Here is a 21,229-nt window from a genome sequence, read left to right as displayed (position 1 = left end):
GACACAGCAAATAAAGTGACCCAGTTTTGTACTCATGCTCCTTAGTGCTGGTTGTTCACGTTTTCCCTGATATCAGTAACAATCCCAGAGGCACAAAGTGATTGTAGCCCTTTGAACCCAACTATACTGTTTTTCTAAAGCTGGGTGGGTTGTTTTTTTTTTTGGTCCCCAGTTACCAGCATCAAACTGTACCCAAGGGGAACAGGTTGTGCTGGGATATTCCTTCCTCTGGCAGGCTCCTTGTCTTCATCACCAAGATCCCACATAGAAAGCTTCTTGTTTATAGGATATRCATTAAAAAACCAAACCCAAACCCAGCCAGTCGTCGTTCCTGGGCTTGTTCAGGCTCTCAGGATGATTTCCATCGCAGCAGCGAGAACACCTCATGGATCACATAAACCAGGGTGGCCACRAAAGCGAATACCTGTGATGGGAAAACACAGCAGCCAGTCAATTTCCTGCTCCACGGTGCCATTCCAGCACTGAGCACAGCCTCAGGATGTGCCCTATTTCTCACACATTTGGGGACATTTGTTCATTTGTAAGACCACAACTGTACAGGGCTGAAGCTGGGGTCACACCAAGGTTTCAGCACCTTTTATCAGCTCGTTCGTGACCCCCCTCACCGAATTGTGGGTGCAAACAAAGCTTTGCACTGGAGGCAGCTCCAGAGTCCCCTCCTGGTGTTCCCTGGCCCGGGGCCGGGCACTCACCACGGCAGCGATGTTCTCCCTGTAGAGCTGTCCCGGGAACATCTCGGCGCTCGCGTAGGTGGCGAAGGCTTCCAGCACCGCCGCGCTGAGGTAGAACAGCGCTGCTGTCACCTGGCACACGGCATCCTAGGGGACAAGRGTCACACAGTCACCTCCAAAGGGATCACAGGAGCCCCTCCAGCCACCCCCAGCCTGCAATTTGGAGCACAGGTTTGGCACAGGGACGTACCAAGGTGACCCAGCCGCTGCCGCCGCCGTGAACGCCGCAGAAGTAGAGGCACAGGAGGGAGATGGACATGACGAAGCAGAAGACGGAGACAAACATCACCCAGCCCTGCAGCATGGGTAGGGGGACCCTCGAGGATGCCACCAGGATCCACACCAGGCCCCCGATGATCTGCAAGAGAGAGGGGGGACAGGGTGAGCGTGGACAAACGGCACCAACAGCTGCCCTCACAAGGGCCACGTGAAAATATCACCCTCCCAGCTCCTCCTTGGGAAGGGGAGCTGCTCCAGCTCTTTGGGGTCATCCTTCGCTGACCACACCAGAGCTGTGTCTGGTCCCAGCTGCCAATGTGGGAGCAGTGGGACTTTCTCAGCTGTTGTTTTTTTGGGTGGGACAGGGACATGTCTGGGCTCCATCCCTTCATCAGCAGAGTCCTACACGAGGATGGGAGCACGGTGTTCAGTGCTGTGCAATGTCTGGAGTGCAGATGAAATGAACTCAGCAGCTTTTCTGTGCCGTGGAACAGCTCTGCTGTTTGTGGCATCTGTGCAAAGCTCAGTCTGTGCAGCGTCCTGTGAGGAGGAGCTCCTCACCCAAACCCACGGGGTGTGGAGCTGTGGGGACCTGTCCCTCAGCACCAGCCAGTTTGGGGGGCAGGCAAATGTCCCGAGGCAGGAGAGTCTCACTGTCTCTGGGGTCACTCTGATGGCTGCTGTGTCCCAGCTCAGTATCCTGGTGCCATTTCCATTCCCGTCCAGGCATTTTGCAAGTGGAAAGAAAGTTTCTGATTTATGATCATATGGAAAATGTCACATCATCTGTGTCACCTCACTGTTGCAGGCAAGTTCACTGGTGGTATTATGCAGATTGACACCTTACATCAATTTTGTGTTTGAGACGTGGCAAAGGCCTGGGTGAAAAGAAACTTCCAAAGTGCTGCTGTTCTGGTGCCTCTTGTAACAACGAAAAACTGATGTCTGAACATTAATCCAGCCCTTTTAACCACTCCTGTGGTGACACAATGAGTGTGTTGCAGATGAAAATCCTGGGGAAAAGCCTCATGGCTGCTCCATTAAAATCAAGCAAAATTGTGGTGAGATACGAGGCTGGGGGAAGAGGTACCACTGCTCACTCCCTATCRCTCACCATCTCTCCTTTCTGAAGGATGTGGTTACTCATGACGGTTACAGACTGGTTTTATGGGGCTGCTGTTCAGTATACTCATAAAAATGAAGAAAAATGAAGAAAGGCTTGAAAGGTTCTCAGTAACTCGCAGCAGGATGTGGACAACACTCTCAGAAAAAAACTTATCCTTCAAACAGCCCTTTACAAAGCAAACCTATCTACTTTCAGCTGGTTTTAGCTTCTCCACATAGGTCTGGGTGTCTTTGTATGAGCAGAAAGGTCCTCTAAATAAATAGATCACAAGGATTAAACTAAGCCTCACAGATTAAAAGTGGCAGCTCCTCATCAGCCCCTGCAGGTGTGGCAATCATCTGAGCTGCAGGTGGGGTCTCCTGAAAGTTCCACCACCGCCTCAGTGTTTGAAATGCCAATTTATTTTTGTTTTGTTTCGTAGTTACCATATTAGCCCATGGCAGGCAAGCTGAGATTCCACTGAGGAATGAGAAGCTCTTTATCCTCCCGAACGCTGTGATTCAGGGCAGCCACCTCCTTTGTACACAGCAGAGGTCACACAGCTGCACAGAGYCTTCCTGGAGATGGAGAAATCCAGTCTCGCAGCATTCCTCCTTCCTGGGTGGTTCCTGAGCCTTCAGGATGCACATTTCCAGGTCTAACCCCAGCCAGAGGAGAGGGTGCTCATTACAGCTCCAGCCAAATCCCCTGGAGACAGGGATTGCAAACAAACACTCCAAGGGGGAAAAGGAGCTGAGGCCAACAGCGGGACCAGCACCGAGACCAACCCAGCACTGGGGGTGGCTGGAGAGTGTCTGCCCAGCCAAAACCTTCACAGGGATTTCACGTCCTCCTTCGTGGAGCTGCAGGGAGCCTGGACCTTGCTCTGAGGCAGAGACCAAATCCTCAGAGCACGGCTGGAGGGGCTGAAGCAAAGCCTTTCCCTGCATCCTCTTTGCTGCCGTGTTATCAGCAGGAGAACGAGGGAAATGCTGTGAATCCCAGCTGGGTGGCAGAAAAGGATTCGGTGTCAGGTGGCAAAGCTGACAAAATAACCTGAATGCCATCCTTCAATAATCAGCCAGAGCTTTCAAWTCTGGACCAAAGTGCTCAGAGTTTGGAAAAAATTCCTCTCACGCTCTTACGAGAGGAGCCGGTTTCGTGAGTGGGGAGGGGGACACCGGGAAAAAGGTTCAAGTCGAAACTTTTTATCTTTTACCCACTCGTTCCAAGTCCATTAAGATTGCGATCTCAATGAAGTTACGAGGTGGAAAGAAGTTACGAGGTGTTTGCTCACCCGGGGCTCACCCCTCGCTCCCCTCACGCCCAGCTCCAGCGCTCCCGAATGTCGCATCGGAGCAGCGCAGCCTCGGCTCCTCSATCCCCTCAGCTCCCCCGATCCCCYGCTCTAATCCTCTCTGCCTYCATCATCCGCTAAAATCATCTTCYAGCCAATTAACCCKCTCAATTTGGCAATCTGRTTACACMCACCACCGACCCCTGACTTTTTTTTAGGCAGGGAATCACAAAAGTTTTTCAGCGGCACCACAAAAATCCCACTGCAGATTAAAGGGGAGCCTTCAGCCCCGTGTTTTGCTCCGAGGCTCAGCTGTCCCAGCCCCTTGGGGACAATTCCCACCCCTCAGAGCCCTGCAGCACCAGGTGCCCTTCCCGCAGGGAAAAGTCAGCACTCACGATTTCAGGGATGAAGAGCACATCTGGGAATGTCGTCAGGACGGCCAGGCCGCTGGGCAAAGAGCTGCTGGAAGTTGAGGAGGACATCGGAAGCCTCTGATTATCGGCTGCTCTGCTTCTCACTGCTCAACGCAGCCTCCTTCTCTCACCTTCTGTCTCTTCCTTTCCTCCCCTTCCTGCTCTGCTTTCTTCCTCCTTTTGTCCCCTTCCTGCTCTGCCTCCTTTGGTCCGCTCCTGCTGACAGATGAAGGCAGCTGTGAGTGGCACAGGTGTGGCCGAGCCCTGGGAGCCGCAGTCACATGGGAGGCGTTGGGAGATGGGGGCAGCCCCGGGGCGCTTCGGGCTCAGCTCACCCTGGGCAGGGACCACGGGGACACCTCTGAGGGACAAGGGACACGGGGGACACTCGTGCCCATCCACTCAGCCAGCCTCTCGTCCCCTTTTATTTCCACAGCGTGTCCCTGAGGCGTCCCCTGCGCACCTGAGCAGAGGACACGAGGGTGGCAATGGCCAGGACGTGACATGGGACAAACAGCAGGGCCTGGAAATGTCCCACAGACATGCAAAGAGCAATCAAACTGCAGGAAAAACCACCCCTGGAAATGCCAAGGTGACACAAATAACCTAAAATGATGGGCCTTCTCAAGCCTTTTTTTTTTTTTTAATTTTTATTTTTTGCCTGTAGGCACAGGGAGCAAGTCATTCCCTTTCTCCTTCATATGGAATATTTACTTGTTTTTAACACACTCACTTGGGCACACAGGAAAAGCCACGTAACTGCAGAAACTGCTGCCAAAAAGTGCAAGGAAGAGCAAGGGAGGAAGACARTGTAAAAACTGTGCCTTGGAGGAAGCGGTGGGGCAGATGAGTGCAGGGGGCTGCGACATCAGAAAAACTGGGCAAATTCTTTTAATCAGCAGATGAAGGGAGGGGCAGAATTTTGTGTCAGAGCAAGCACAGAGCCCTGGTGCTGCTGGGGCAGTGAAGGGGTGGGATGGGTGCCTCTAATCCACACCTTGAGCGCTGTTATTTTCCCTCCATTGAAGCAAAAACATTTAAGTGGGTAATTCCATGTTTCTTTTCTTCTGGAAGCCTTTTCTCACTGAAATGCAGAGTCCATGCTGMCCTTTGTGACTTCTTCAAATGTGAGGGAGGGGTTTTGCTGCATCCACCTGACTTCCCACTTCTCCAGGGAGATTCCACAATGCCCTAAGGTGGCACAGCACAAATAATGTGTAAAAACTCAGATAGGAGGCAGAGCTAGAAACCAGTCAGCAAACAGGGAGAGCAGGAAGGAGCAGGAATGCAGGCACAGAGCTGCATAGACACAGCTCCAGAGGGGTCTCATTGTCTCTGTAAGGGATGGAGATGGAGCTCTGCTGTTCCTGGAACCACAGGACTGGCAGGGGATTGTGTGAGGAATGAGCAACTGCAATAGGAGGGGCAGGAGCACTGGCACTATTCACTTTGGAAGGGCTGGGAGAGCTTTGAAGAACATTTTCCTGGTCTTATTCACAGATTTTTGGCGATGGATTAAGAAATGGGTTTTAGTAAATACTGGGTGTAGTGTTGAAGAATGCTGAGACCAGCTTGACCAAATTTTCTTCAACCAGGCCCTTCATGAGGGTGCTCTTCCCCACTGAGGGGGCATCCATAGGGATGTGAAAAACGCTGGTAGGGAAATGAGACTGAAGTTTTGAGCAAAAGAAACCAAAGAGCTGGTAACATCTGACTCAAAAATGAACCTGTGTTCTGCTGAGCACAGGACAACACAGAAACTAAAACTTGCAGGAGTGACAATCAAAATCTTCATACCATAAAAGGCCAGTCCCAGTTTTCCCAGCATCCCTCCCTCAGGTACATGAAAATCCTTCCCTCAGGTGGGAACAACCCTCAGGGACACCTCTGGAAGCTGAGTGAAAGAGATTTGCCTGTGGTCAGTGCTATGGGTGAGTGACATCAATCCCTATTTGATAGTTATTAACCTAGCTGTATTATTGGTGCCATAATTAGAGCATAAATAAATAAACCTGTGTTAGCAGGGCTTTTGTGTAAATAGCTCTGATCAGATTGTCATTATGCCATTTTGCATTTTCGTTTTTTTACATTTTCATCTAATCATTATCACTGTCAGTTTAAATAAATCATTTATTCGTCCTTGTCCTTGTCACATGCTGGCCACCCGAAAGAAAAAGTGACAGGGTTTCCTAGGGAGGTATAAACCAGAAAGAGCTTTCTATCCTGGGAAGTTTTCTCTGAGAGAGATCCCTGGTCATGCACAATTTTGGAGTTGGTATCCAAACACTGGAGGTAGACCCCAGAAAGAGGATGAGGATGCCTTTATTTGCTAMGGAATCACTCACCCCGTGGTGGTGGTGCAGGAGATGCTGCCCCAGGGAGGAACAAAGCAGCAACAGCTCTGCCCTGAGAACTTCTGTGTTCGAGCAGTCCCTGGTGGATGGATTCAACACTGGAGACAGTGCCCAAATTCTGATGRTGGGCTCCTGAGAGTGGATTGCTCCCACAAAGGAAAGAAAGCTGCTGCTGGCCTTTACCTCAGCCTGTTACCTGCATCAGGAACCCTGGGAGAGCTGCTTGCCTTCCAAAATAAATKTCTTCCTTTCAGCCCTGGCACTTTTTTTTTTTTTTTTTTTGGCAGTAGCGTCTAGATATTTTTAACTTCAGATCTGCACTTTCGGTTTCTGAGGCAGTGTCATGGTGCATTTAATTGTTTAGGAAGAACACAGGGGATATAGGGTGAGCTCTGAATGGTGACAATGGGAAGGTAAAAGCCAAAACAATCTTTTTTTCCTAGGAGTGTGGAAACGTTTTCCTTTTAGTGTGGGACCAGTTAATGGGGGGCTTCAGATTTGGATCCTGTCTCTACAAGAGTGAAGAAGGGCAAGCAAATCCTCTCAGTGCAGCAATTTATAGCTTACAAAAGGGAGGTGTAGTCCAGCACTGGCTCTTTCTTCCAGGACCTTTTCTGTGGGAGCAGCTGCTGAGTTTTAGATTTTTTTTTTTAAATTTTGGACATAAGATTCTGTGAAAGCACCTGAGGGCATGTGCAGCTGAAATGAGAGAGTGAAGACCTGCGTGTGGTGGAGTTTACAGGCTGCAAGGGGAAGGCCAGTGTTAACTTTTTTTTTTCTCTAAGACCTGTATGGAAGCAATTGCTGGATGTTTAAAGCTTTGAAGCTGGGTTCTGTGAGCCCAGGATATGATGGTGGAGGCAGCTGAGAAGGAAAATATGAAATTCCAGGAGGTGGGGTGTAATTCCAGAAGCCTGAGACAAACATGGAGCCAGCCAGAGCTTTCGCAGCTGGTTCCTCTTGTGACCAAAACTTTTGCTCGATGTTTTCAGTTAAGGTGCATGATCTATGTGGCTGTGAAAATAYGTGAATCCCCAGTAATATGGAGAAATTCTGGAGGTAGTACCCAAATTTCCTAGAGGAGAACTGACACTGTATGTTGTAGCTCTCCTGACCTGGAAGATGTCTAGGACAGAGACCTCAGTCATGGAGAACATAAAGAATTCCACAGAGCCCTTGGAGGGATGGCCAGGGACTATGGACATGACACCCACAGTGGTTATAGCTGGAAGGTGTAGGATCTGGGCATGCCATGGGTGGTATGGAATAAGGGATGGACAATGTCCCTGGCCAGGCCAGGGTTAATTTTTGCAGCAGCCAGGAGGGGYCATGGYCATGACCCAGAGGTTGTTCCACACCACATCAGTTTCCAGGGATAGAGGAAGGGTTTTCTTCCAGGGAATGTGGCTGAGGGAGTGGCTGGGGAGTGCCCATTCCCTCTGTTATTGGTACTGGAACTGCTGCTGTTCCTTTTTATTATTCCAGTGCCGATTCCTTAAATTGTTCTTAACTCATGATTCTCACCCTCTGTGCCTTCAATTCCCCTCTTCATCCCGCTGCAAGAGAGGTGAGAGTGCCTTAGGAGTGGGAACACTAAACTGGGAAAYACCATTCCTAAAGCAGCACACTGGGATTGTCTTCATCCTGGTGCCAGGCTAGCACAGGATTCAGGAAGGGAGCAGCTCCCTCTGGGTTTTGTGTGAGCCTGTAGGGTTTACCATAATCTRGATAAGGCTGGGATTACCCCAACTGTCCCTTGTCCCATGTCCTGCAGGGCCCACGGGCAGCAGAGGCTCCTCAAGGCAGGGCAGCGGGTTCTCTGACGGTGCCAAGCATTTGCCTTCCCTTCTTTGGACAGTGCCAGGTTTAGGAACAGTGCTCCCCAATTTAGGCTTTTCCCTGAGACTCCAAAGCACCGGGCWCCTCCTCCTCTGCCAGCAGGGGTGGCCAAGATCAGGGCTTGAGATAAGACTGGTTTACTGCAAACAGCAGTGAGATAAGAAAATGTAACAGCTAACAGGTAAGAACCGTATCAGCAACAATGTTAATAACAAAAGTGTGCAAAAGGGAGGGTGATTCACATGCAAAATGCTCTCTGCAGAGCACTATCCCGTCTAAAAGGCTGGTGGCTGTGACAGAACAGTTCCAAAAACTGGCACAGCAGGAGAGCTGTTGAAACTCCTCAGGTTTGGAGGAAGTTGCTGACACAACTTATGCAGGAAAAAGGGATTCAGCAAGAAAACAACATTGTACCACTGCTCAAAACTGTCTTGTCAAATCATCACAGTGGGGGTATTTATTCCCACTCCCCTCAAACAGAACAGACAAATGCTGTTCACTGAGCATTGGAAATTGGGGAAGAAGATCTCATGAGTGCCTAAGCCCTCCTGAACATCTCACTGGGRTTAGGCTGAGGGTGCTTCAGACAGCACAACTTTTACATCACCTTCRTACAGAACAGGTGTCACACTCAACAGCTCTGTTTTGTCTCTTTCTCAAGCAGTGACACAAACTCCACTAGGAGCTGAGCATCAGTTGGCAAAGCCCTCAAGACCTGTCAAGAGAATCCCACAGGGTATACAAATGAGGAAAAARAAATTAAGAATTAATCACATAGRTGAGGAATGTATCAAGAAAYAGTCACAGGTTTCTGATGCCAAGATTCCGGTTCAGTGCCCCCTCCCCTTCTCAAAAACACAGCTCACACACTTCCGATTTTGGTTTAGGGTTGTTTTGCATTTTTGTTTGTCTTTTTTTTTTTAATAAAAGAAGGCTTCCAGATACCTAATCACTACTGTGATGTTTGTGCGGGACAAACAAACTTTAAATACTAAAATGCACAAGTCAAAACAAGCTGTTCCAAACTGCTCAGCAGTGCAGGCTCAAGCACTTATTTGCAATGGCTTTACTCTTTGTACAATCAGTTCTATATGTAGCAATGACTGTATATAAAGAATATAGTACATACTATTGTTTTCATTGTCAATTTACAAGAGAAAAAAAATAAATATTTTCCATTCTTATTATACATTAACACTTCAGTAGAAAGTTACAGCTGTTGTGTTGGCATGGCCTGCAACATCAGGAGGAGGAAGGACATGCATACTTATCTATTAAGAACTCTAAAACTATGACTTGGTAATAAATTACAGAGGATAGATACCAGCCAACAGAACACTGATTATCTGAATTCAGTACATTTGTGATTCTTGCTCCATGGCAAAAGCCAAAAATCTTGCAAAATACAAAAGCCAGTAGCTTGCATTATGTAAGAAAGACAAACCACACACGGTACAGCCTCTTCTCCAAATGTTTGTGAGTAACAGGCTCGTGGTTTCTCAGGCAAAGAAGATGAACTTGTTGAGTGGGTCCTTGCACCCTTCACACATAACTAGCACCATAAAGATGCAAGGACCTCAGCAAACACCTAAATTTCATGCTTAATAGATAAAGCATGCATTTTGTAGAGTTTGTGCAGGGTACACACTCTGTTCATTAAGGTTATTGTGCAAAAGAGATTCTCAACCACTGAAGATGTTTCTGTAATTCTGTTAAGATTATTAGCAATGTTTTTAAAGTTKAGCAGGCCTGTGTGTGATTAATGATAAATTGTACTCGTGGTTCCCCCTTGATTGCTGTACACGGGCACTGTACCACTGAACTGAGAGGAAACAAAGGCAGCAGCCTCAATGTCCAATGATGTGGGGGAAAATGAGCTGCAGCTTACTAAAAAAATAAATAAATACTTTAAAATGGCACAAAGCTCTGTACAGGTGGATCTACCAGTGCAAATACATATACATGAGGTACCAATTCAGATCTTKTGATAGGCCACACCTATTTATAGCTATCTTAAAATCACTCTCTTAATTTTCTGCTGCCAGATAAATGCTACAGCTTGTCAGTCTCTAAGTAAAATCAAAGTAAAAAYGAATTTTCAGCATATTCAGTATATCAGATTATTGTAATTTCTCTACAATTTAGTTTCTGAGCTTTAACTGCCGAGACTGCTTAATTAATTTTTGGGTTTTTTAAAAGCACTAGCAATAATTTTCTYTTCCAAGATTTGACATGATTTGAGAAAAAGGTTAAAACTGTATATGTAAATTGGAACAATAACTATAACTGGCTGAATATTTTACCATTGTTTGAAATTTTAATAAGTACTGTTAGAAAGGAGGAACACAATTATTGCTATTTGAGGACTTAAAATTAAAAACAAACCAACCTGAAAGCATAGACAGAACTATTCCAATGGTGAAAATTCTATAGATACAAAACAGCATTCTGCCTAAAATTAGTCCTTTTGCATCTGAACACTCTTCAAGTTATCTACAGCTTTCTCTTCCAGGTAMTTATGATGGCATTTACATGCAGCTAAGGGTTTGAAGTGGCTAACTGAGGGACACACACAGCTCTTCAACTCTGGCAGTTCTTTCTTGAGACGTTCCAGCTGCTCCACCTGGAATACATTTGGTTGTTCAGGGTTTGAGTCATATATCCTGAATAAATGAGAAAAGAAAAAAATACTCATCAGTATAAACTAGCAGTTCACAGAACTGTACACCAGATGAAACATCTGGGATTTTTTTCCTTAATGGAGTACCTTAATCAGGTCCCAAAGACAGTTTGAGGTCAATATTTTAAGTTTTGCTGCTCACCTTGCAATGTAAATGTTATTTCCTTTACACAGACCAGTTAGTGTTTCATTGGACATACTAAAAACCTACTGGCAGATACTCAGTGTCCCAACAAATGTGATTTTACAGGTGGCACAAAGCAGTGAAATAAGAGCAGAGTTCCAGGATTCAAAGTTAAAAGCATAAGGAATTTCAGAGCCCTGARATTGTTTGAACAGACTGTGATACATTGCTTGTACATGATACTGCATGGAGGGTATACTTACTGGTTCAAAAAGTATTTCACTTCCCCCAGTTCAGAACTTTTTCTTTTTTTACATTACCATAATTACCAAAATACTAAGAGTGAAAGATAGAAAATCTGATCCCTATCCACACCTAATGCAAATTAACCATCCACACTATTTTWAARTCTRTCCTCTTTTCACTTTYTTRTTTYCACACAGGTAAACRAAGCTGCAGGATTTGAAATGTCAGCATCCCACCAGTTTGTCCAAATCCAAACCACATTTTGAGTGACAGTGTAAGCACTGAGCACAGCTCAAACACTATTCTGGTGTAATTAATTATAAAGCAAAAAGCATTGGTGCTCCTGTAACCTATTGTGACAAGGATATATCCTGATTTCCCAACAWTAATTTCCAATATCAGCATGTTATTTATATCCAAAATGTTAATCCTGGCATCCAGCTGGTCTCACTTTTAGCTGTTGCACATACACAGTTCCAGGTATTACAGGTTTCCAGTTTATCTTCTTCAAATGAAAACTTCTGCAAGAAATGACCATGGCTTCTGCCTTAATATTATGAATATTYRTRYTTTCAYTTATGATWCCTTCAAGAAAATAGTTTGGTTTTACTTCATCATCCTATGTCTCTCATACATTTTCAAGATATGTCCAGCAGGAACCAATACCACAATCAAAGCAACGTGGTGCTGATGTGAGGGAGTGCAAGGTGCCCTTTTACTCTGACAAGACAATGTGTGAACTGTGAGCAACTCTGAGACACCAAAAACAACACACAGCTCAAAGACTGGCATGAGGATGGGTCTCCAGTGAGGAAACATTTCCACAGGGAAGATTGATATGGATCACATTCTCCACTGTGAGATCAAGGACAATTTCTGTGAAGGAATTCCTAGAAGTGAGGATAGATGCTGTCCAGTGTGATGAAATTCCAACAGAAGGCATAGCATTTAAATTACAAATTAAAAATTACTTACACAGCACTTATTGCCCAACACAGACCTAAGATATGACCCAAAGGTGCCTGATGGAAGCTTTCTGCAGAATAAAAGCTCTGCCTTCCCTCCAGGTGAGACCTGAGCTTCCCTCAGCTGASGCAGCTGACACATTATGAATTTCCCTGTGTGTTCCAGACAAAGCACTGAAACCTGAAGGAATTTTTCTCTATGGCATCACACTTCAGGAACCAAGAACCTTAAGTCCTCCCCACAGTTAGACACTAGAAGAGCAAAGGCATGTTTTGAAACCTTTTGTTCCTAGAACATGRCTAAGCTGATTTCTAAGCACCTTCTGGCAGGTATTTTGTTCATTCTTTACTATAACAAATAAAAATTCAGTAATTCCTGCTCCATTCTAAATTCTCTTCAGTTAAGATTTTGGATGAATTCAACCCTCCAAGCTCCTTGCAAACTGTCCACTAGAGCCAGCTCACTCCAATGTGTGTATATTTGGTTTCTTCTAAACCAAAGGCAGAGSAGACAATTCGAAGCACAGCTTCACTTGTACTTCAGAATTTCTTGATCCTACTTTCTGTTTGGGTCCACAAAAGTACACCAGCAGTTTACAGAAACACAGCTCCAGGACTTCTCTAATTTTTTCCAACATCTCTATAAAGATAAGGAATAAACTCTCATTTCCATATCCTTCATTCTTCAACAGACTATTATTTTTAACAGAAGTTTCTCCATCCAACTTCCTATCAATAAACAAGCCCTGCAGAAGACTGAGAAGTCCTTCAAACATTGCTTTTTTAGGTAAACACCTTCTACAAAAGACTTGCAGGACATTGCAGGGCTATGCAGTGGGTGTAAAACTGATGTGTTTGGCTCCTGTCAGGTGTTTTGCAACCTCTGAAAACACATWAAAAAGGCAGCAGAACTGAAATAGTGTTTTCATGCTAAAAAGATTTTCTGAAGCTTTTRATTAAAGCTTTTCATTTAACATCTCAAGGAAAACCTGAGTTTACTTCACAATTCACAAAACAGGGAAAACTTGGACTATCACTGCATAACACCTTAATTTAATCACTGGGTAAATCATAAATCAATGGATACTACACTTCCTACACATATCCATGCTGTTATTTAAGTCACATGCAATTTCAGGCAAACAGGGCAGCCCAGATTTCAGCASTCTCCTACTTTTGTGAAGTGTTTAAAATGTTTTTGCCTTGATTGCCAGCTAAATTCGTGTAAATGTTGGGAAGTTACCAATACAAAGCAAGCACAGCTTCTGCCTGCAAAAGCAACATGCAGCCTAAGGAACTGCAGGGTTTGGACAAAGCTCTCATGGAAAAGCTCTCAGCATCCACGTTTGGGAAATACTGATTTAGTRTTTTATGCAGTTCTGTGTATTATTCAACAAACGAAATTCAGTCAWGTAAAGTGAAAAGATGATGCAAGTGTAAGCTGGCACCCACCCCCTCTCCACATTGGTATTTAATATACAGCCAGCAGATGTGAAAACACAAGGCTGCATTGTCCTTATCGAGTTAAATATATTCAAATACAGAAATATTTCCTGGACTGTTTACAAAGCCTATCCAGGAGAAAAATATCAGATCAATCACTCCAAAAATCCCACTTTGAAATTCATCATTTTTACCAAGCCAGAGAATTTCACTACAATAGTTTGAAGTTTCTTCTCAATTAAAATCTGAACACCAGACTAATAAAGCAATTTAAGGCTGAGATTTCTGTGCAGACAGAAGATACCCAGTCATGCACATAAAGTACTTTTCTGCATAAGGACCCAAATAAAAGCCTGAAGGAAGATGTGGCACCTCTCTGCAGAGGTTGCCCTTTTAATACAAGTAATTTGGTTACTTTAAACACTGAGATGAAGGGTAGTTAACAGCAGAACATCATCCCAGCAACTGCAGCAGAACATCTGTTTGGTTTAATGACTTTGGATGTATGCAATAATCTGCAGCCCAAGTGGAGAAAGGCCTGGATGGGGGGAGGGAGTGCATTTGTGTTCTTTCCTCTGCCCCAGTGAGATCAGTCTTTTAATATTGTTGGCATTTAAGCTTCCCAGAATCAGCCTTGCAGTTTTTCTCCATGCAAAGCAAAGTCACACCCCCTACCTGCATTTTTTTTTGCCCAGTGCTTGGTATCACCAACTTTTGGTATTCAGGACACAGTTTTTCTGCCATCTTCACAACTGGCTACAGTGTTTTGGTCAATTCTACATGGATGATTAAAGTTTGGAAAAAATAGCTTACAGAAATAATCTCTATGCACATAATTCATAATCTCAGAAATAACTACTGCACACAGTAACACAGGGCCACATGCAAGCAACCTAAAATCACTGGAATTCCTCTRTTCACTTCCTAGATTATTCAGACACTCAGCACTTAACATGGTGTAAGTAAAGGTCTGGTGAACAGCAACACAAAACACCATATTTGATAGATATCTGGACTTGGCCATAAATCCAGATAACAAAAAATCTGCAGAAACCATGGAAGCAGCACCATCTTAATTCAGCCCTGGAAATATTCTGGAATTTGAAGACACAACAATAGCATGAACTGACTTTAAAATAAAACAGATTACTGCACTCCCTACTTATGTCTAGACCTTGGGACAGCCATGTACATCTCTCCCTCTCATTCTGCTTTTTAAATTTAATTTTAAATTTATTTCTAAACGTCAAACAGCACAGAATATGGTTGCTGACACCACACCTATTTAAACTTTTAATAAGAAGTCTCAAACTATCTGAAAGGCTTCCTCTTTTCCCAGCACCTCCAGCTGTGAGTGGGAACATTTGCTGCCAGGTTTTACATTCCTGCCTTTCAGACTTGCAGGTACCACCCCCATCTCAAAATGTCCAGTTAGAGATATCTAATGCCACTTTCAGAAAGTGTCATATTCCTTCTAAGGCACCTATATTAAGATTGAATTTAATTTTATTCAGACAATTGGTAGATGTTGAAAAATAAGAATTGCAAAGGGACATTCCATTATTTGTTTGGCCTACAGAAAAAAAAAAAAAAGGGAAGTGACATTTGGAAATTACATTTAACAAGCCTAGAATAATTACATGGAAACAAGATAACAGTTTGCTACTCAAACTGCACTTTGTAACTTGATAAACAAAGGAAAAAAATGCAGCACTGAAACACAACTACTCTCTTGAAACAGCTTTGGAGTTAATACTAATTTTGGGATTCCTCTCCAAAAAATGGGAAGATGTTGAAGTGGAAATGATAGAGGGGGCAAGCAGTGAGAGGAGAGATGAACACTATTAAGRATCCAGATGATCTAAACAGTACAGGAAAGCAAAGAACTTTTTGTTTAGTTAAATCCACAATGGAATTCAGCCTTCCAGCAAATTGGCTGGTTATCAAAAGGTGAGATAAAAGGTGCTCTATTATCCTACTACAACTTCAAGCACTAAACAGTACGAAAGAAACACAAGGTGACACGTGGCTGACCTACAGCCTTGACAAACACCACAACATTTAACTAGTGTGGAGCATCCAAAGCAATAGAAGCAACACAAAGTCAGAAATTAGGCTGTCACCTGCTTTACTATTTTACCACAGTAATGAATATCTACTGCACAAAGAGTAATTAACAACTCTGGAAGACTGCATTAGCAGACATCAGATGAGCACACATTTTAAGAACACTTTATGCWGCAGTATTTGGTTAAAACACCCCACCAATAATGTATCACTTTATAAAACAGAGCCTTTGATAATAATTGATCCTCCTCCTCCCTTTGTTTTTTTTGTTTTTGGTTTGTTTTTTTTTTGTTTGTTTGTTTTTTTAGGTAAAACATTATACAAAGCAATACTCTTGTAAAAGAAGGCTTGAAAGCCTTCTGTAATGTGCAACTTCAGTTACACTTAATGCTTTCCCAATTAAAAATTCTCTCTTATCTATCAGAAATTCTAATTTAATAAATCAGCTTCTCTTATTAAACTTCATCTCATAACGAATTTCACATCTTCAAAGATAAGGAACTACAAACTTCTGGGTTTTTTAAGCAACTAAACACAACACTATTTTTGTTTAAATATTTACCACAGTATTCTGAATTTCTGGAAGTAATASAGCTACTCTCTAAAGTGACTAATTTGGCAGTTTGCCCTGGAGTCGCTCCAAGCTGATTTTAACAGGAAAAACCAATGAATTCACAGCTTTGAAACAAACAGRATCTTGGCAAGAATTAAGTTAAAATCATTCATTTAAGTTGTGTTAACTATTTGTGTAGCTTCATGTAGAATGCTGAAGCTCTCAGTCAAACAGTTAAATAACATTGTGCTCACCATGTCATGTACACAGCTTAAAAATTACTATCTGAATATTAGCAGCACCTTGAAAGTGTATGCCCTGCACTAATTCTTTGAAGAAACAAATCACATTTACGTTAATCTCAGGAGAAACAGAAGTTATTTTGATTCATATACACAGCTGAAAGAGTAGGAATTGATGTTAAGACTTGATCTTGATCTGGGTTTCTCAACCCAGTCAACCAAGAAGCAACATGAAATTTCACCAGAATCAAAATRCAGTAGTTTCTGAGCTTGATGATGATGATTATTAATTTAGAAAGTCAAAATTAAGTACCTGTCATATATTAGCCCATGAACACCATATTCTCTCAACTTCTTCCTGTTATCTGGGTCATTTGCATCATCACCCCACGAAAAAATAACCAGGCCTTTGGATATGGCCCGTTGAACAAATGCTGGATTCCTCAGCAGATCTTCAGAATGTACATTAATTCCCTGAAATACAAAAGATTTCAATTAAAATCCACGTCTCCCTGAAACTCCTATATCAGTTTTTAAAATTTTTTTACAGTGGCAGCTCCTTACAATTTCATCCATGAAATAAACGTAACATAAAACAAAATTTAATTGTTTAACAATAAACATATTTAATAACATAATATGTTATTAACAATAAATATATTTAATTTTTATTAAACAACATAACAATAAAAATATTTAATACAATTASAGAGTTTATTTATAGTGCTATTTTTAAAGCACTATATTAAATGACATTTGATACAATGGATATTATTTTGGCAGTTACCCAATATTAGTGTATTAGTGTATATTAATTTCTTTTATGACATTAGTTGTAATTCAAAGCATTAGTGTCCAAATTGATAGATTTAAAACAAGCAGTTAAAATTTAGTTTCATTTTAACTTGTCAGCTTACCAACAAGTTTTCAAACTGTGCAAAGTTAATGGCAATTGGAGTTGTGCGAGATCTGAGATCCATAAGCTCTGGGTAGAGTTTAGATTCCCCTTGGGTGAGAAATAACACAGGATACTTGTTCTGCTTATGCCGGATCCTGTCAGGAAAAAAGTTCACAAATAGAAAATGAAAAAAATAAAAATGTAAAAATACAAAGCAGGAGAATTCAATCTCACTGTTTTGAGGGGAATTCCTCTCTTTAATGCGTTTTCTTCTAGTTCCTAGCTGGTACAAGGAGATGGTCCCATAGTTTACCATCAAACTGTGAGACAAACTGCTCAAGTGATTTATTCTGGCACTACTGGAGATTCATAGAGTTTAAGGGAAGCTAAGCTTGATGCTGATCTCAGATCCACATCCTCAAAATGTTTATATAAAATCCCTGAAGGCCATTTAATTCTGTAATTTTTTTCTTAAATGCTCATTAGATTCATGAAGATCCACAAGAATTTCTAAACACGGTTAACATACAGTCCCTAACCTAATTTCAAGTTGGATACTGTAACAAAATTATTTCATTTAAAGTCAGGCGTGACTGAAGAAGACTTTGGAATGTCAGATGAAACCCTGACCTTTTTTGTTGTGCTGAGAAAGAGTAAAGCATCTAGGAAGGCACTTACAACTTTTCTCTCCTATTTTTTTTTGGCTCATTTCAGATGGCAAAGTGGTCTCATTTCAGCTTCCAACCATTCTAGCACCCCAAGTTTATGTCTAAGCAAAACACCAGTAMTTTATTTCCTGGTGTGTATTCTTAYGYAAAAAGTAAATTTTACCAAATAAAAATAAATTTTAAAAAGAAAGTATTTATTTCTTTCAACTTACATTGTACAAATATCTGCGTGAAAAGAAGAAAACACAATTCTTCTTCCTCCAGCATTCATCAAAACAGTTTTCAGAATAATATCTAGAAAAACGTTCATATCAAAGTAAGTTGACAAGTTGCCATCCCATTGTCCATCCTAAAAAAAAAAAAGCACAAGTTTCAGCCACTTAAATTAATGCTCACTGTGATTATTTTAACGAGCAATGGTTTTCAAATTTAACCTGAGCTGTGAGAATTCAGTGTGAACACAGAAGTCAATCCTTCAGTCTGCTGGATGCTGGTTACAGTCTGTGAGGTGCAGCTGAATTCTCACAGCAATAAGATTCACTGAAAAATTCACCATCTCTCCATCCAAGGAATGCATTCATAGGATGCCTATTCTTATTTCAAAACCACAAAGAAATTCCCTGAAGATTTAATAATTACAGCAAATACTCTCTGCTGTTATTTCTAGCATAAGGAGTTTTTCCTACCACTCTCCCTAACTTCCTTCCCCAACTCCAGGCTTCCAATCCCAGCTTTTACARCCATTTCCTTCTGTTCTGAGTGCTGCACAATCCAGCTGAGTCTGCAGTCTGAAAGGAAACAGCTGCTTGCATCACTGCACCATGGGGTAGCTGCTCCTGCACTGGGCCAGGAAAGATTGAATTTCTTGGCACTTTCCTGCCTGCCCTGTTGTGATCTGTTGGTTCTTAAAAGAATCTCCTATCAAAAGCAGTCTGAGCTGCATGAACTCAATCCCATAAATACTTTCCATCAGTTTAACAATTGGTTTTCTCATTTGTTGGAGTGATGCTATTATATCCCCACTTGAAAAAAAATGCATTACAAAAAAGACACATAAAACATTCAAAAATTATGCCTCTGCAGCTCATAAATTGTTAGGTCAAATTACAAAGTTTAGTCGTGAGAATGTCAAAGAATCAAAGTAAATCACGAGTGTTTACTTACCCTTTGTTGGGAGATCCATTTTATTTCTATGTTGAACCCAACATCTTTAGAAATACACTCCAGGACCTGAAAAAAAAAAATCATTATAAAGAGATCCCACAGCAAACAAAATACTATGAAGGTAATTATTGGGAGAATAATCATCTTGCTCTATATTCACAACTTACTCTTTGCAGAGAAGGAAATGGCTGGGTCTCAAAAGCAGAGTTCTCTTCGTCYGTAAAAGATGCTGGAAAGGAATATAAAACATTGAATCAACACAAACAGAAGCATAATCTCAGTATTGCCAAGAAATAAATCCATAAATCCAGCAATGCCCAAAAAAAGCTGGGCTCGAAATCATAAGGCCTTTAGGAATAAACAATGCAAAGGTCTCTCCCTTTTGATTCCCTACACCCTTCCTCTAACAATGACACGCTCCAACGATGGTGCTGCCAATTCCTGTTTTCCAGTGGGGAAACTGTTTGACCACTATTTAAAAACTTGCCACGATACTGATCAGAAATGGCTTCTCCTATCCCTCACTGAATCACATCCAGAAGAAGCCTTGCCTATCGAGGCTTATTTATTTTATTTTTTTTTATTTTATCTTTTCCTATACAGGTAGGATGTGTGAGATACTTTGCCAATTTGCTGTCCTTACAAAGGGGGTAATTAAGGCCAAAAATTCACAGCACTGATAAGACACCCTACAGCAGTTACTAAAGTTCTTGTCAGCCATTCTGAAAAGATGAAGCTACAGCTAGAGAAGCATAAGATGGAAACATCAGTGGTRGTTTTGTTATCACTACTCAGAACTAGATATTTATCTGTACATTCTTCTCCTACCCTTGCATCCCTGCTTCCCAAGGGAGTAAATTCTGTTCAGCTACACTCTTCCCAGTAAAGAGCTCTACAGCATGCAAAAAATTAACTGCATACACATTTAGAAATGTTCAGRACAAATGTGATTAAGAACAAGCTACTGCAACCACAGAATTTATRCAATTACATGGTTATAAACCAATCCAAGACTTTTCCAAACTAGTACATACCATTGTGATCTTTAACTTTCAGGGCCGTCACGTGAGCCAGCTGAGGAGCATAAGAGTAGCATTAACACTCTACCCAGAGATCTTCCTACTCATAAAATGTAACTAATTTTGCTTGTATATAGTTTTCAAGTTTAAAAGTCCATTATAGGCAAAGTTTTAGTAAGTTTTAAAGCAATAAAGGGCATACAAGTATATATCACATTTTTCTTTCAGACTTTAAAGATTTCAAGGAAAGATCAAAACTGAACTGAAAACATGCTTACTGGAAATTCAGAAATCAAGTGAAGGGTAAACCCACACATACCATAATTCAATATCAAGATGTGAAAAAATCTGAACACGAATCACTCCTCTCTGTCCCAATCCAGTGCAGAGGACTGACCTATTTTATATAATATTCACACATACTGAGGTAAAATCAGGCCAGACATAGGGACAATTCCCATGCTCCATTCAAATTCTCTCTCCACAAAAGGAGCAGACCAAGTAATTTKAAATAAAAAGAATAATTTGGGGTTCAGCCAGATTTTTCCCTGACTGAGGACAGGTATCTCTGCAGGGTCTTCAGCAGCCCAGTTATCCCCTGACTCTTTTTATGTAGACAGGGCACTATTGTTTGGAAGGTACAGCAGTTAAACTTAGTCCTTTCAACATTGGAAAATTAGATACCATATTTCTAGAAGATAAAAGTAATGAAATCCATCCAAGTTGTAATGATGATGTTGAAGTATTTTCTTGGAATTATTTGATTGCTCTATTTATATAATTTCAAAAACTGTGCTCTCCAAAGCTATCTRTGGTTAGTCCCAAAACCTCTAAGCTTCATGAACAATTTGAAATCCTACACATAGCACACCATACAAGCCAAGGTAACAATACCTTCAGTAACTGCAGCTGATCAAATGTGAGCTCTTTGACTGCAATCTCAAACAGTTCCACAGGCTCTGTATCCAGTTTCTTTGAAGAGAAAYAACACATAATTAAGCATCAGTGAAAACAACAAAAAAGCCTACACTTTTTATACAGTAGCACTAAAGGCAACAATGTTTCATCTTTTGTACTTTGTATCTTGATAAAAATACATTTGTATGTTAAGATGAACAGTTTACATGAGAACAAACAGTAATTTAAAAGCATAAACCAGGTGTCAATTTGAAGAAAAC

The 21,229-nt window shown here is 42.0% G+C and overlaps 2 protein-coding genes across 7 annotated transcripts in view; both read right to left on the bottom strand.

The window, feature by feature from the left end:
- Positions 1–149: 149 nt before the first annotated feature.
- On the bottom strand, positions 150–3,864 carry MAL (mal, T cell differentiation protein). Of its 2 annotated transcripts, XM_057384289.1 has the most exons (4): positions 3,772–3,864; positions 943–1,110; positions 714–839; positions 150–424 (listed from the first exon to the last, which is right to left on the bottom strand). In XM_057384289.1, the coding sequence occupies exons 1-4, from the start codon at positions 3,856–3,858 to the stop codon at positions 350–352; spliced, it is 456 nt and encodes a 151-aa protein (XP_057240272.1). In that variant the 5' UTR covers positions 3,859–3,864; the 3' UTR covers positions 150–349. The 2 variants fall into 2 exon arrangements, with proteins under 2 accessions (XP_057240272.1, XP_057240271.1); XM_057384288.1 differs by having other exon boundaries at positions 150–839.
- A 709-nt stretch (positions 3,865–4,573) lies between these two features.
- The window catches only part of GPCPD1 (glycerophosphocholine phosphodiesterase 1), a 43,881-nt gene continuing 27,225 nt past the window's right edge, over positions 4,574–21,229 (bottom strand). For 3 of the 5 annotated variants that reach the window (XM_057384286.1, XM_057384285.1, XM_057384287.1), the window contains exons 14-21: positions 20,946–21,023; positions 20,067–20,106; positions 19,200–19,261; positions 19,033–19,098; positions 18,081–18,217; positions 17,220–17,355; positions 16,616–16,776; positions 8,298–10,645 (exon numbers count right to left, since the gene is read on the bottom strand). In XM_057384286.1, coding sequence (XP_057240269.1) covers positions 10,441–10,645; positions 16,616–16,776; positions 17,220–17,355; positions 18,081–18,217; positions 19,033–19,098; positions 19,200–19,261; positions 20,067–20,106; positions 20,946–21,023 — 885 coding nt within the window. In that variant the 3' untranslated portion in view covers positions 8,298–10,440. Of the gene's footprint in view, positions 4,981–8,297; positions 10,646–16,615; positions 16,777–17,219; positions 17,356–18,080; positions 18,218–19,032; positions 19,099–19,199; positions 19,262–20,066; positions 20,107–20,945; positions 21,024–21,229 lie in introns of those variants that run through there. The other 2 variants (XR_008966504.1, XM_057384284.1) reach the window with 2 other exon arrangements.

This window comes from Malurus melanocephalus, unplaced genomic scaffold (genome assembly GCF_030028575.1).
Source record: "Malurus melanocephalus ecotype Western Australia unplaced genomic scaffold, MMel_1.1 scaffold_695, whole genome shotgun sequence".
NCBI classification, from domain to species: Eukaryota; Metazoa; Chordata; class Aves; order Passeriformes; family Maluridae; genus Malurus; species Malurus melanocephalus.
The sequence above is the reverse complement of the archived record's forward strand: the minus strand, read 5'-3'. Positions and strand labels throughout refer to the sequence as shown.

Excerpts from the sequence above, each read along its gene's own strand:
- MAL (XM_057384288.1), bottom strand. The coding sequence starts at position 3,858 with ATGTCCTCCTCAACTTCCAGCAGCTCTTTGCCCAGCGGCCTGGCCGTC. Across the intron at positions 1,111-3,771 it reads TGCTCTTCATCCCTGAAATC|ATCATCGGGGGCCTGGTGTG; the intron begins GTGAGTGCTGAC and ends TCTCTCTTGCAG. Across the intron at positions 840-942 it reads GCAGCGGCTGGGTCACCTTG|GATGCCGTGTGCCAGGTGAC; the intron begins GTACGTCCCTGT and ends CTTGTCCCCTAG.